The sequence below is a fragment of the Malurus melanocephalus genome, unplaced genomic scaffold (genome assembly GCF_030028575.1).
Source record: "Malurus melanocephalus ecotype Western Australia unplaced genomic scaffold, MMel_1.1 scaffold_236, whole genome shotgun sequence".
NCBI lineage: Eukaryota > Metazoa > Chordata > Aves > Passeriformes > Maluridae > Malurus > Malurus melanocephalus.
The window spans coordinates 505,253-520,875 of NW_026623468.1; the positions used below are offsets into that span (position 1 = coordinate 505,253).

General features: G+C 46.3%; 1 protein-coding gene across 1 annotated transcript; it reads right to left on the reverse strand.

Moving 5' to 3' along the window:
• Positions 1-7,839: 7,839 nt before the first annotated feature.
• Positions 7,840-13,587, reverse strand: NPHS2 (NPHS2 stomatin family member, podocin). The gene is made up of 8 exons (XM_057374926.1): positions 13,311-13,587; positions 11,641-11,744; positions 10,714-10,786; positions 10,337-10,419; positions 9,843-10,046; positions 9,441-9,496; positions 8,509-8,587; positions 7,840-8,118 (listed from the first exon to the last, which is right to left on the reverse strand). The coding sequence occupies exons 1-8, from the start codon at positions 13,585-13,587 to the stop codon at positions 7,840-7,842; spliced, it is 1,155 nt and encodes a 384-aa protein (XP_057230909.1).
• Between the last annotated feature and the right edge of the window lie 2,036 nt (positions 13,588-15,623).

Consider the following 15,623-nt stretch of genomic DNA (forward strand, 5'->3'; position numbering starts at 1 on the left):
AAAGAAGTTGTCATCATCACTACACCCTTAACATGCCAGTTTTGCTACAAGATGTCATGGAGGCCAAGACCTCCCCAGGATTTTAATTAAGGTCTAAAACTGGCTATCAAGAGCAAGCATTGTTACATCTCAAGCATATTCCCCAAGAAATAGGGAATATTCATCAGCATGGGCCAGATAAGTGAATGAACAAGTAATTTTCTGCCTTATCCAGGACTTTTGCACACCTGTGCAAATTCTGTATCACCTGCACCTTTGGAGAATGGGATTGTARCTRCAAAACTGTTTTTAAAAGAATTATMTTAAGCCTTTATGCAATGAAGAAGCCAAATCTGCCAAAACAAGAAGTCAGGGCTTTACATCAAGCCTATTTTCTTTCTTTCTTTGTATTCAATGTTTACTAAACAGCTCATTCTTAATCCTAAATGTAGCCAGTTCCCACAYAGGCTGTTCATCCCTCTTGGCATCCTTCACAGATCCAGCTTTATTTTTGTTGGCTGACAGAACTATAATTAAAGGTTGTATTTTCCTCCCCYGCAGGCACAGCTAGGATTTTTGACAGCATTGGGGAGAAGTATTCAAGGTGTGAAAGCTGAAGTGAGGTCYTGGCATGCAGGAAGCCAAGCTCCCAGTATTATTTCATAAGATTCCTGTGTGACTGACCCAGGTGGATGCACTGAGGAGCTGTACAGGTCCCAGCCCATTGCATGAAGCAGAGAGTGATGATAAACCACATTTCCTGTAAGGACAGAGGTGTTTATCAGATCTGGACTGGCCTGGTACAGAAAACTACACTTGRAAAACATCCTTTTGTGGGATCCTTGGTGAAATGGGATAAATGTGATCATCTGAAGTGTTAGAATGATTGGTGATTGCCTTTCACATGCTTTGGTTTGGCAATATGTGTGGAAACACTTGGAGATTTCAGTATCCTTCCTGGAACACCCCCATCTCCCTCAGAGCTGCCACCTGCTTTGGAAATCTTGACATTTGAAAAAAGCCCAAAATGAGTGATTCACGAGCCAGATTTGTGGGGGTATATTCCTCTCCATAGTGCTCCATTGTCTTTAGTAAATATCATAAAGAAATAAGTAATTTGCTGAACACATGCGTAATGTACACGTGCAAGATTCCTTGCAAATGCCAGGTTTGCCCACAACTACAGCATTAATAAAAAAGGCTGTGTCAGGTTTCCAGCATAAGGTGTACTTAAATATACTGGGGGTTTTTGAGCTGGGAAGCAAAAGGTATCTTTGAGACAGGAGATCCTTAGGGTCAGGTGCTCTAGAGGTCACTTTTCTTCTGGATTTGGGGCTTTCCTTGGTGGTACCTACCTAGGGATTTTTTTTCAGATGATTCAGCAATGGGTTCCATCCTTTAATATTGATGTCCTTAATGAAAAAGGAAGTGCAGGTTTGCAGCTGCTAGGGATAAGAGCATTCTACCTACTATCCATTCTTTCCTTTCATCTCCATCTGAGAAGAGCACTGTTTGAAGAATAATTGTTTCTCTTTTGACATTTTCTTTCCAGTTTGAGTTGTGGTTTTTGACTGCCAGCCAAACAGGCAGAGAACTCCTCCAAAAATAGATGCAAGGCCTCCTGAACAGGGCATGAGCACAAATTTRTTGTTTCACCCTTACTAAGCATTTCCTCTGGAATAACACCGATGTTTCCTGTTCAGAGAGCAGCTGGCTCTCTGTGGTTTTACTTCTTTCTCCTAGGTTTGTAGACTCCAAGGGAGTCTTTCTCCTAGAGTTGSAGTGTGGTGGAAGATTTTTAGTTTGCTGCTGAATCCTGGACAGGAGAATGCACCACATGGCTGATAAGCAGCATATGATCCTAAACAAGAACTGGGAGAAGGATAGATCCAWATAGGAAAAGATGTGTTTGTAATGAAAATGAAAGGGAAAAAAATGGCAAAATTAAATGTTTCCATCGTTAGATCAGTTTGCAAATTGAATTAGGTAGGACAGTGACTTATGTGAAATACACTGACTTACTTGAGAAGACCAGTCATTCATTAGTGCTTTAGATTTACTCTGATGTTTTGTGCAGGTGACTRAAGTGCACAGAAAGCTCACCCTGTGGCTGGTGGTTTTGCTGAGACGTGACAGCAAACCCATGAGTGTCTCCAGTTTACCTCACCAGCAGATCAGTGCAAGGTGCTGGTGTTCCTTCTGATTCCACTCTTCTTGAAACTTTCARTAATCTCAACAAGTTGTCCTCCTGACCCACACATCACTGCCATGTCCTCAGGTCTTTTGTGGGACCAGGAGTCCACAAGTCTGAACCAGTCCTGCAGTCTGAACCAGGACTATCTGCAGAGACTGGGATGGTGAAAATGGTTTGGTGCTGAGCACATGGGAGGAGCTGGAGAGGATTTAGAGGTTCAGGGATATCCCACAACACAGGGAAGAAGAAGCTTAATTTGTTCTGGCCTCCTAGGCTCCTATTTTTCTCCATTAGCCTTTAGGATGGTGCTCTTTAGTAAAGTTATTCACCAGAAGTCATTAGGCCTGCCTTTTGCAGTCATTCCCTGGCCAGACAGTCATTCAGAGTGAAGCCAAGAGGTACAGGAATGGTGGATGTTTAGCAAACAGTCACTGAATGGTCCCACTCCCTGAGCATGCTGCATTTCTGAATGTGCCTTGCCCTTCATGCTTTGGAGGTGGGCAGCTAATTCTGAGTGACAGTGGAAGATGCAGGAGTGTTTCTTTATGGACTTATATTTGTTTCACGGAAGTGTATCCCTGGAAATCACAATTACCTTCCAAAGCTTAGAGCAGAAGCCTTCCAACAGTTACTTTTACTGAAAAATACTGTTTGAAAGCTGACTTAGGTCAGTTGGACACTGTGAGAAGCTGCTTCTTTCTGTTCTCTGAATATTTTGTTGAGGTTTCTTGGTTGKTTTTTTTTTCGCTCCTGGTTAAGCTACAGCCATTTCCGTAACCCGGTGAATGCACCAGCAACCCAAGACTATGAGTCAGTCAGAGTTTCGTATCTGCAACAGAAAAACATTTTAGTCTGTTTTTAATGCCATTTAAGATTAATTCAGTGCCTGAACTAGCCTCTGGTTTTACATGCTCTGCTGACACAGAACTCTTGTCTGGGTTGGGACCGTGAACTGAGACATCAGCATCAAACCGGGCACAAAATGCTGATGAAATGTGGCACTGATGGTTTCATGTTCACCTAGAGAAGTTTTTTTTGCCTTTCCAACCAGAGAGAGGTGACTGCAAACAAGTCTTCCACTCCCTTTTCTCAGGAAGCATTTAAAGTCCTGGAAGCACTGGAATGTCAAGTGCAGCTGCTTCGAGTACTGGGCCTGTGCTGGAGGCCTGAACAGGGCAGGGTTTCATTTCAGGCAGGTGCTGGCYCTGCTCTTTGATAAGGTCCTGCTTCATCCAATATCTGATGGGCTAATTCTAGGTTTCCTTTCATTCTGAATGTCTTGGGACACTTGAGAGGTACTCATTATGGTTTTCTACAAGATTTCTAATTCTCTACATGCTGTTAGCACTTGCAGGGTGCTGTGTGAATGCAGCTGAGCTTTTCCACAGCCTGCCAGTCCCCTGGAGCTTTGTAAGTAGAGCCACACAACACACCTCAGTGTGGGGAACACAATGAAGGGACACCCAAGTGTCTCTGTGCAGAATCACATCAAGGATTGTGTTTGGTAATGACTTCTTCCCTGCCTAAGCAGTCTTGGGCACTCTGAATTACATTCCCTCATGTTTGTTTTGTCTCTGAGTTTGCATTATCCAGGGAAACCCCATCTCATTAGCCCTGATAACAGAATTGACTGCACTCCATTTTTATCCTCTCAGAATGAAGATCAGCATCTCACCTTTGCTAGCAAACACTGAATTTTAAAATTAATTAAATTTGCAAGGTTTACATAGATGTGCCATGAAATCCTTTGTAGATTCTTAAACAATGCCCTCCTCTGAAACCGTAAGCGTGTTTTCTAGAGTCAGCCAATCCCACTGCACACTTCAGCTCTTTAAATTTTTCTCTTGGGTCTCCTGCCAGCAGCTCCTCAGATTTCAGGTTTTTGCATTAACTTTGCTTCTGTGTTTCAAAGAAACAGAGATCTGTGCTCAAAATGCAGATGAAAGATTTGAAAGTCTTGAAGAGAAGCAGGAAGAAGCTCTGCAGGGAATCAAGAGCTGGAGTGTGAGCTGGAGGAAGACAGGGCAATCATCCCAGAAGTAACATACAAAGGAAGGCAAGGCCAGGACAATCAATATTCTTAATATTTTCCCAGATTTGGACAGTGAAACAATCTTTGAGGACACCTTACTCATCTGTTTAACTCAGCACCCTCCCCTCCTGGACACATCCTGAGGTTTTGTCTTGACCCTGTCAGTGGTCAAGCAAGGAGGCTTTTTATATGATTCTAGATCAGGGCTGAAAGAACTGCTGAACATGGTATGTTTTTGAGAGAAACTAGTTTTGATTTTGACATATAACATAGGGTCTGTATCTAGGAGATCASTGTAATTGGCATCATGTTCCTTGCGAGTGAGTATTCCCTGTCACAGGTAAGAGGATCTGTTTAGGATCACTGATTTTGGATTAGAAAAGAAATTATGTTCCAGAGGCCACAGACCTTCTGTGTTAATAGCACAGGGCACCGTTGCTTTCTCCAGGAGGTATTTGAAAACTGCTGACCTACTGTTCTTGCCCATACTGTAGCAGTGAGTTCCTTAGGCCAAACAAATTTATTGTGCATGAAAGCATCTCCATATGTCCCTTCTCCACTAGATCCACAAGATTTAAATATAGAGAAGGAGAAAGAATGGGAATTAAAATTYCTTCCCTTAGTCCTTCAGTGATCCTGTCTCCTTGACTTCAAAATGGGAGGAGAAGCTAACTAGTTTGCTGAGGATGTGATATCTTGGGCACATTTTAACTCTGAGGTATTTTTAATGGATTTGGATTGTTGTTTCCTCTTTCAGAACAATTTTCCAAGAAAGTATCCAGAARTGTGACCTGCTCAAGTCCCAAAGCTTCTACCTCTGGCCAGCCCAAGGGATCCAGGAAAAGCAAATACTGAAGAACAGCCATGGCTGAGCAGTGTCTTAGTGCCCATTCCCAGTAGTGCTTCACCCTGATTCACTGCTGTTACTCCTTACCTACTACCCCGACATCTCTGTGCTATTGCAGCATTTAAACTGTTTTTGTATCTGCCTCTACTACTTTCAAGTCTTGCCTGTTCTGTCTCCTCCCACAGCTCTAATACCTTTACAGTTTGTCCTCCTTGTAAAACCATTACCATCTCAACTTTCTCCTCACTATCTCTCTTGTCTGTGCCCCTTCTGTCTGTGCTCATCAATCTCTTCTTACTGCTTTATTTCCTTCTGCCTTATCCCTGCTGGATCATGCAAGGAAGTTGTTTGTATTCTTCCCACTCATATTAAGGGGATTTTCTCCTCAGTGCCAGCGTGGCCTGGTTGTATATCTGATAATGGGTACCCCCTTCATCTTCTGGGCTTCAGATAATCCAATTACCAGCTGTCTGATGATTAGGAGGAAAATGTATAAAAATCGGCATGACTCTGCAATTTGACCCATTCTCAGCTTGGAAGAGCCGGCAGTGAAACTGTCAGGAATCACATCRGCTCAGACAACACCTGTCAACTCCCTCAGAGTAAATTCTTTCTTGGAAACTTCTTCTATCACTAATCCTTAAGCACATTTTTAAACTATGTTTTCCTTCTGCAAGGCTTTTGAACATAATACCTCCTGATGGTAAAATGACAAGTTTCTGCCAGCTCTCTACATGTGAAAGAGAGAAGATGGAACAAGGCATGCTTTTTGAAACTGAGGATGCTCTTAACTATAATTCACCTTTCTGTAAGAAAGCTACATGTTTGAAAAATCTATGCCTGGCTTCTGCAGATACAAGTGCAAACAGGGTGATGGGTGTGCCCTCACRTAGTACTGCGTGTCTCCTGACATTCAGTTCTTGGGCTCAGTATTGCTCCTTTGAGACATTATCTGTAAAGCTGTCAGTCCTTCATGAGCCAAGAATCTTGGTGGGGATGGATCATTTTACACCGAGTTAGAAATTCGGACAGAGAAGATTTCAGAGAAAGGATCAGCTGCAGCTCACTCTGTGTAGTATTATGCCATTTTGCCCCAGGTTGAGAAAGAATGCTGCTGGCCTATTCCAGAAATACGAGAAATAACTAGAACCAGCTTTAGAGGAGTAACTTGCACAGCTTATGTTCCCCAGTAGAAGATGACAGAGCCGTTCAACTTCCCAGAGCTAATTTTCCCTGAGCAGATCACTACTGAGATCTATCACAGACACAACRGCAGGAGCCACAGCAATCCTGCTGCCCTCTCCTGGGAGGGTTACAGYGGCAAATGATGTACATGGGAGGTCTAACTTGGAGCTCAAGTGCTTCTGCGGTCACTAACAAGTTCAGAGGTGGATTKTTCCCACTTTCTGGCCTTTTGTAARGRGRCTGGATGGCCAGGTGACCTTGCTCTAAATAGCCTGGCAAACRCTTGTGGACTGAGTACCATGGGAGCAGTTAGTGTTATCACCAGGCAAAGAGTTGTGAATAAGTGAAAATTCAGTAGTGAGAGACTGACGGGGTAACCCCTGCTAGGCACGGGCATCATGACCAACAGTGTGGGGCAGTTAAGAGAAGGGCCACAAAGAGCCCTCTATGTTGACCCCTACAGGACACCAGCAGCAGAACATTGGTGCTGGGAATGGCTGTGCAGGGACGTCTGCTTTGAAGTAAGGGGAGATGCTGTAGGTCAAGTAAAAGGGAAGGAGCAGAGCTGACATCCACTTAAAGGGCAACAGGATCAAAGACTCTGAGTGCAGGGGGTATTTGCTTTGACAGTGCTCCAGACCTTTGCCCAGAGAAAGGACTGCAGTATCTGTAGGCTCCAGGTCATTTCAAATACCTTCAGGCAGGAAAGATACATAGGAGTTTTGTGGCTCCGAGGATTTTTGAGAACTCTCGCAGCTCGTTCTCTGTGTGTGAAAATTACCAAGGCAGCTGCAGGCGGGCAAAAGTGTTACTGTTCGCGAGGCTGTCAGCCAGGGATGGCAGATCCCCCTTGTCAGCTCAGCGGGCGCTGGTTAAAGCTTCACCTGAATGTTTTTAGGTGCCCACGAGCTCAGACGTTGTCCTACCTCACCACCCTGTGGAAGCGAGCAGCCGCACAGCCTCTCCTCGGCACAGCAGATGTTCCTAGCAGGGAAGCAGCAAGCCTTAGAGGCTGCCCCCTCCTCCCCTTCCTTTTCCTCCGACTTCAGGACTAGGGCTAAACTCCTTGGTTGTGTGGATGTATGTGASTGATTACTGAAATCCCACATCCAGGACACCACGGGGCCCAGATCATTTCCCTTTGCTGGACCGCTGGGGTGGCAGCACCGACTGTCCTGCCTGCATGCTGACCCCTTCCTGTTCCCACACTGATTGTTGTGCTCCTACTCCTACCTGCCCGACTGTTTGGTTTGGGGATGGGGGGCACATGTAAGGACATAGGGGAGGGTCTGTCCTTCCTTCCAGGGTGATGGGCAAGATGGATCAGACCTTGGGAGCTGGGTTGTAACATGTCAAGGTGCATCATCTGGCTCTGTGGAGAAGAAGGGATKACACCCCACTTCCCTCAACCCCCTAATCACACACTGCCAGGTTTTCTCCTTCTACTCCTTTTTTTTTTTTCTTTCCAAAACAAGTAGAGACTTTTTCCATGTACAATCCACTTTATATTGCTACTTTCCCTTCTGCCGCCAGACCAGRATCTGATGGTAGGCCAGCCTTCTTGCTCCTCTCTGAGCAGGAGCAATGTGGGAAGCATTTCTCTCAGAGCATGGGTGAGTCCTTCTTGTCTTTTGGATTTTCTGGGAGCTTTGTGGTGCCTGTGAGGAGGCTGCTCACGGCTGGAGGGCTGTGGGTAGCTGGAGAGACAAGGTTCATGGCATCCAGAGGCAAGGGCAAGATGAAAGCAGCAGGTTTCTCTGTGGTAAGGGAATGCAGTGCATGGAGATAACGGAGCTGAGCAGCAGCTGGAGCACTGGACAGGATCTCAGCTGCCATCCGCAGGGACTCAGAAGCAGCCTTTTCCCCCTCAGCAGCGATCACCTGATAGGGAAGAAGGGAAGAAAGGAGGTTTCTGTGAGGCTGGGAGTGAGGGGGCATGGACTGTTTGTTACAGAGGGAGGTTGCCATAGTGAAATTTTCAGGGTCAGTGTGATTATAACATTCCTGCTCCTTGAAGAACACAGCATGTACTAGATCTCTTGGCAYTGCCAGAAGTTTGGAAGTGCATGTCTAGCGTGTTTTTACCAAACCCATCGGAGCTCACAACTGAGCTCCCCTCGCTAGACTCAGCTCTTGAACAGGAATTAAAGGAAACATATCAACCCAGAGCTGTGTGCCTGTGTGACATGTCCCAGGGACCTCAAACCAGAGTCAGAAAAGGAAGGAGGAATGCTTTGGAAGGAGATGAGAAGTATTCAGACATTGACATACTCGCACTTTGGCCTGTCTCTGGGCCTCCGCTTCCACAGCCAGGGACTGCCGGAGCTCAGCAGGCAGCTGCACGTTGTTGCTGTGATAGTAAAGACAGGGATTAATTGAATTCTTGGCTCTCCTGGCAGCACTGGATGGTCAGTCTGAGGYTTGGGATGGGCTCAGTCAGTCCCTGCAAGCAGTTAATTCATGTTGTTTGCCCTCTGGGCGAGCACTCTAAGCGTGTCTCACTTTAGCCTTCTATGTCCACTCCTATTCTCCTTTCAGCCTGGTTTTCTAATGACCAGGCTTGAATGATCACCAGGCAGCAGGGGACCTCTTTTCTCTGTGCCTCTGAGGCTTAAAGTGTAAGCTCACTTTGTGAGACAGCAGAGATGCCACTGCTGGAGGAGTGCAGTGAGACTGCTCCCTGCAGGAGACTGCTCTCAAGACAGGCACAGGAATCTGTTTACAAGTTTATTCATTCACTGCTTGGCTCTCTCTTCCATGTCCCTCTACATGATGAGTGAGTCCCACCTTTCTGCAAGGACTTAAGTGACGAGCCCATTCCCTATCAGTGCTGAGACTCCGGGGCCTTTGATCTACAGAAGAACATGGAGAGTTCAGGGCCTGATGCATTTCTTGGGCTACCAAAATCAGGTGCAAACTCTGCATGTGGTGGCAGCAAAATAGTGATGAGATCTCAGCTAAGGATCCTGCCCTATCTGTCAGGGCAGGAGCAAAAAGAGTCTTACATGAAATTTTACATGAGGCAAAGGCTGAAAAGGGCATGGGAGATAGGAAGGTGAGAGGTGAGGCCCTACCTTCTGCAGCAGAGCTGCAGGGAGACAGCCAGAGGCAAAGCAGGAGGAGGAGCAGGCAGCAGCAAGCAGCACAAGACAGGTAATTGCAAAGGGGCAGGGAATTCCCTTCCACCAGCATTTCCTACCTACATTTCTATTCTCTCCACTTTGATGCCCCAGCAGCCTGTGACCGCATCCAAAGCCACCTGTGAAGAGGAATATTTTTAGAGCATGGGGAGAACAGCAGCCCTGACCTACGCCCCTTACAGGGAGCAAGACAGGGCAGGGACTTTAATTGCAGGACTGTAAGGCAGATTTATCAGGTTCAGTGTGCTACTGGGCAAGGCCCCTTAGAAATAAAATTACTRCCCTCACTTCCCATTTGTGTCTACCCCAGGGGTTTAGGGTAATTTAATTACAGTCCACACTGATTCAAAATGTGAAATCCTTTTTCAAACCAGTGTCTGTGACTCTGAAGGACTGGCCACCTCAGCTTCTTTGCAGAGCCTCAGTTCATCCCTTGCTCTGCTGTCTCCCTCTCCACAGAGGCACCTTTATCTCCTGGCTGATGTTCTTCCTCTCCAGCAGAAGCTCAGAGAAGGCTTGGTGTGCYAGGAGACGCTTTGTGGTGGTCTGCACCAACAGCTGGATGGCACTGGAGATGCTGGTCAGGGTGGTGAGGAGAAGAGAGGCATTTTCCAACCGGTAGTAACAGACAGCATCTATCTCCAAAGTAACCATGTCTTTGGTCACCACCTAAGTARGAGACATTAGGGGAGATGGTGCTGGTCCTGGCAATTCTAAGGTAGCACAGAAAAGCACACAACTGTAAGAACAATGAAGACAAGCTGGATAGTTAAGTCTCTGTAGCTTCCACCTCTGCTACTGACTGATCTTAGGCAAACTATGTAACCCCTGGATCTCCGAGGTTACTTTGAGATGTTTTTTTTTTCAAACTTTTCTTTGCAAGGATGACGGTTGGAAGCATAAGATTTAGTATTAAAGGGATTCCAAAATTAACATAGAGATTGGGGTGTCAGCCATACCTGATGAAAGGGGATCTCTAGGGTTTTGAGGCGGAGGTCTATCTTGTGATAGGTGTCCAGACAAGGAAGGAAAAAGAAAAGGCCTGTAGGAGAGAGAACAACAGCTGATAATCATCAGAACTACAGGAATTACCTCTTGTATATTGGAAAGCTTAGCATGCAGAACTACAAAAGAACAGCAATACATAGGGTCAAACTCTCAAGCTGCTTCTGTGATGGAAAAGCCATTAGAAGCTATTGGCCCTTAAATGTAAGGGAACAAAAATCATCCTATCTCCTGTTTGGGCATGTCTGCTTGGAGGGCACCAGCATGTGAGCTTTGGCAGAGCATGCAGAAGAGGAGCAACATGGCTGGGGGAGCTCAGTGAACACCTTACCAGGTCCTTTGGCYCTGCCAGGAAGGAGATGCCCAAGTCGGAAAACGATGGCTCTCTCATATTCCCGCACTACCTGCAGAGGGAAACAAAAGCTAGGCTGGAGAGAAAGGTAGGAGTGGGAAAAGCAGCCTTCACTGGCATGGGAGGAAGTTTATTCTGGAAAAGCAGTGCAAAGGGAGGGTTTCAGCAGGTTGTGGCATCACCTRTCACTAAGTCACTTTACCCTTTGCCCAGAACTGCTGGCTGGCCTTGTATATGAGGAGCCCTGTGGCAGACAGATTTGGTGAGAGCAGCTCATATTAGACCCACCCAGGGTTTGCCAAGCAAAATGCCAGCAGTTTGCTTCCTTATAGCCTGGCCAAACTTAAATAAYKKRRKTWAAAMYTTYCMWSWTKSYTKKTTYCCYYCMARGSMAAWMWWSSRKYMMYYYWARRRGTGAGCTGTYATACTGACATTYTTGTTGATAACAAGATGAAYGTGAAATTTCCTGCAAAGTGGGAGTCAAAAGRAGCCTACTTGTAGCCATGCTATAAATCTGAACAAAAATGAGAGGAAGAGGGAAAATCTGCTATTAASTGAGAGATCAATCTCTCTTAAAATCTTTAATTCAAAGCCTGCTTACCCTGCTGCAGCCATCTCTCGGCTAGGTAGGCTGAGGGATGTGTCTGAAAGTGAACAGACTTGCAATTTGTTTTAAAAAAGAGGAACCTTAGTTCCTGCCTGCTGGTATTTCAGCACGRGTATTTGACAGGCAGTGGATGGACCCCTGTGCTGTAGCAACATGTGATAAAGGACAAGTCAAAATTAATGATAAGGTGAAGAGGTATAAATAGAGCCTTAAACCAAAAAGGCTCTATGCTCATGTCAGCACATGCTGAATCAGTGTGTGACATCCAGATCACTGAGAGGCCCCATGGTTATTCTCACCTTCATGCAGAACCAGACAGAAATGGGGAAGGTCATTATGATGAACAGGAAAGACAAGATGGTCAAAAGCCACTCACAGACGCCCAGACCAGGAGACTTTACACCTAGGGAGAAACCCAAAGGGACTGTGTTAGAAGATCACTGCTCCCAAAATACTGATATCCTGACAAGTGCCTGCACACATCAGCTTCACTGATGTGAACTTCACTTCATCCAGACTCAGTATAAATGAACCACTTGGCTCTCTCTGGAGTTAAGGATCACTCCCTGCTCCAGATTGCCAGGAATTGTGAGGATGGATGGACAGATTTTGTCCCTGCTTTACCGACAAAAATTGAACCATGCTTCTCTGTGGTTGCTTGACTAGAGAGCAGCYTTTATCTTTAAGAATTTGGGGTACCAAGCAGGGTTGAAAGGCTTGGAATGGGCAACTTGGCTGAGCTGGGGTACCTGAAGATTATGTGGAAAGATAAGCTAAAGACAAAGATTGTAAATAAGAGAGAGCTGTAAACAGGCACAGCCTGAAGTTTTCTTCCCTGTTAAGTAGTCCAGGTTGTTTTGGATTAGGATTTTAGTTGCATCCTAGCTCCCTAATGCAGTGGGATKAAGCCACTGGTGCCAGTGAAATCTCCCTGTGTTCTAAGCAGTCRCCCCAGGGTGCTGGAGGCTGACTGGGGTGGTCAAAGATGAATATTACTTTCTACATCTCTGCAAAGTGACTGTGAGTCATCTTACTTTGGTTGCCCTTTGTTGTGCTCCTGTCTGAAGGAAAAATGGCCTGAAAACAGATGGAGCCAGAGAGTGGACCATGATTTCCAACTGTAAAGTTAGCATCCCTCCAATTTCTAATCCCTTCCAGCCCTTCCATCCCTGTCCCTCTGCCTTTGGAATTCTTTGCAGAACCACCAGATCCTGAGGGAGATTCAGATCTCAGATCCTTGGTGTGATCACTAGAGCTCCTCAGCACTGCTCAATAGCTGTGATCCCTGTAATGGAGGCAGAAAGGGGAAGCTGTGAAAAATGAGTTCCCAGAGAGTCAGGAGTAAGTCTAAACCTTTGTGTCACTCTGGGGTAGCAGAGGTGCTAGCATGGAAGGACACAAATAGTGCTGGCTCTTGTAATACTCATCTGCCATGCCTGTGTTGATACTGGGTCCAAAGAGGCCCAGCTGTATTGCCAAAAGGATCATGATGTTCCCTTTTATTGTGGCAGGTGGGGAATGTGCCTGACAAACATGTGGAGAGGAGCTGCACTTAAAGGTTATCCAGCGGGTGAGCTGCAAGTGTGCACCTCAAGGGCAGGTCTTCCCTGCAGCGAGGTCGTTTGGGCTATGAACTGGCAGTAAGACCAGTGCCATTCATCTTAAGGAGGCCAGGTGAGAAAAGGAAAAGACCAGAGCATGAACAGAACTAGGGAGTAACAAGCTGAAGCATGAAGGATGCTGGGAATGTAAGTGCTTGTATCCAGGTTCACTGCTTTACTGGACGATGCTAGTAAGCCTGTAAAAGCTGGCTGGGAGGCTGGCTGGAGTCTCCCATATCCTGTCCTGAGGATAWCCATGTCTGTGCAAAGTGGGTGTAATGACACCATGCAGAGAGCAGTCACACTGTGACCCATGCAGCACCAAAGAGCCYCCAGTTTTCCAACCCCTTCCCTTCTTTAAGCCATACCTTCCTCTTGCTGCTCGCTGTCCAGCAATGCCATTGCCTCCATTTCTTCYTCGGACACCACATCATCCACATCCACCACCGTGGAGGTGTGCACCCTACCATCAGCCCCTGCGGTGCTCTTGGTCTCCTTGGCTTTCTCCTGCTTTGCATCTCCCTTTCTTTTGCCAGCTTCTTTGCTGCTCTCCCTCTTCTCTCGTTTGCTCTGCGTGGCTGGGGACTCTCTGCGTCTTCTGTGAGACTCCCKGGAAGAGCTCCGAGACCTCTTATCCATCCTCATCTGTGCCGAGGAGCACGCGGCTGACTGGGGAGTAGAATGAGTACGTGCTTGAATTTATTGCTGCAGGCAGGAAAAGCAAGCAGGGGAGGAGAGAAGGGAGGTGTCATATCAAGGAGGCTCATTTCAAGTTCATCACAGCCTTGTCAGGCATAATGGACAGTGAAGTGAGCAAGCTGTTTCCAGCTGCTCTGCTCTCATCATGCACTGCTGTGGAGATGGGAAGGAAAGTTAGACCCGTGCAGAGTGGACCCAGGAGGATATTGTATTTGCATCTTCCTGCTTTTGGAAATAAAATACAAACAGAAGCGCTCAGGTGATTTTCAGTCCATAGCTTCTGCAAAGCTGTTGAAAAGTAACCTAAAAGCAACTGTCAGGCATGTGACCCCAAAGGTATCAAATGGTGAGAGCGGCCCAGAGTAGATACCAGGATGAAAAACCTTCACTGGTGAGACCAGTGGCTTACTCAGGAGTGTTTGGAAGAGGGGTGTTGTGGAGAATGTCTGGGTGAGTACCATCTCACACTGCTCTGCTCTCCAGAGGTCCCTTGACTGGCACCTTGGGAAGGGACCTTGGCAGCAAACCCCATCTCTCTAGGGCCACATTTTAGCAGGGAGGAAAAGTAACTGGTCCCGGTTTTACTGAATGGGTGCAAAGCATGGCAGCCATCACAGTTATGTCCAAGTTGAATCTAAATTGCCAAAAGAGTCWAAACACTACCCTAGTTTTCCACAGYAGGAGCATGGCAGAGYAAACATAGAAACTTTCTGKTTTTGTGCTGCTCAGCCTGTGTTGACRTCTGCAGAAACCCATGAAATAAACACTTTTAAAGCCACTGACTATTAAAGAAACAAGCACCTGGCTAGAAATCACACTACAGCAAGACACAGCTGGGACATAAAGCAGGATAGGGCTGAGCTCAGGGATTCCAGTCTCTGSTGTGGAGGAGTGGCTGAAGGGAGCTGGGAAGCCAGCTSGGGGAGTGCTGTTCTTGTTTTYTCACAGATTCCTGTTTTATTGGAGYSTTGTGATCCACCTGGAGTCAGGATATTGCAGGCAGGGAGGGCAGGAGCACCAGCTGCCTGCTTTCTCTGCTGTGCTGGCTGCCTTGTCAGCAGGTCACCAGGGAAGTGATGGATGGAGAGGGCTAAAGGCAGAGAAAAGTTGGGTGTAAATGGCCTGTAATTAATAAATTTATACAGTGTATATTTTTTGGAAGTGTTCCAGAAACCTTTTCCACTTGGTATTGTCACTTGGACAACATGGGAATGGCAGAGATGGTCTCCAGCTGCTCAAAAGGCAGGTGGTGTTTTAAGCAGCAACAGCAGAAAACAGCTTAGGTCTGGTTTTGGATTTCAGTTGGTATTTTGTCAAAAGGACCAYGGCATATTTAACACCTCCAAGCCTGCAACATGCTGGTTTTGTCTGAGGTTTTATTTAACCGGTGGGTCCTGACTCCACCGTGCCTGGAAGATGTTTTTGGCTGCAGTCTTTTGAAATGGGGAGATGCTTTGAGAGCATATGCTGATGGGTTTGCAACCTTTACTGTCCCAAAAGCTGCAGGCTCAGCTCCCATTTTAATCTGAAAAGTATTCCTGTTTGGAAGTCAGCTGTACACTTGAGGGGATTTCTCAGTGTCTGTGAGCCCAAAAGAAATACCCATTGCAACCCCACTTTACCACACTTCGTGACCTCTGGAAAGTCACTCAGAATCTCTCAGCGTCTCCACTGTGGATTTTCCTCTCAGGACTAAAAGAATAGAAGACTCCTCTTGATAACCACATCTGAGTTTAAATATTGTTACGCTGAAGGAACTGGTCCTATTTTGTATGTGGCTCTTTTGTTTTTGCACCTCCACTGTGGATTTTCCTTAGAGAAGACTAAATATAAATAGTCCTTAGAAGACTCCTCTTCATAACATTAGGACATGGAGGTTCTGGAGCAAATCCAGAGAAGGGCAATGGAGCTGGGGAAGGGTCTGRAGCACAAGTTTGATGAGGAGTGGCTGAGAGAGCTCAGCCTGGAAAAAAAGGCTCAGG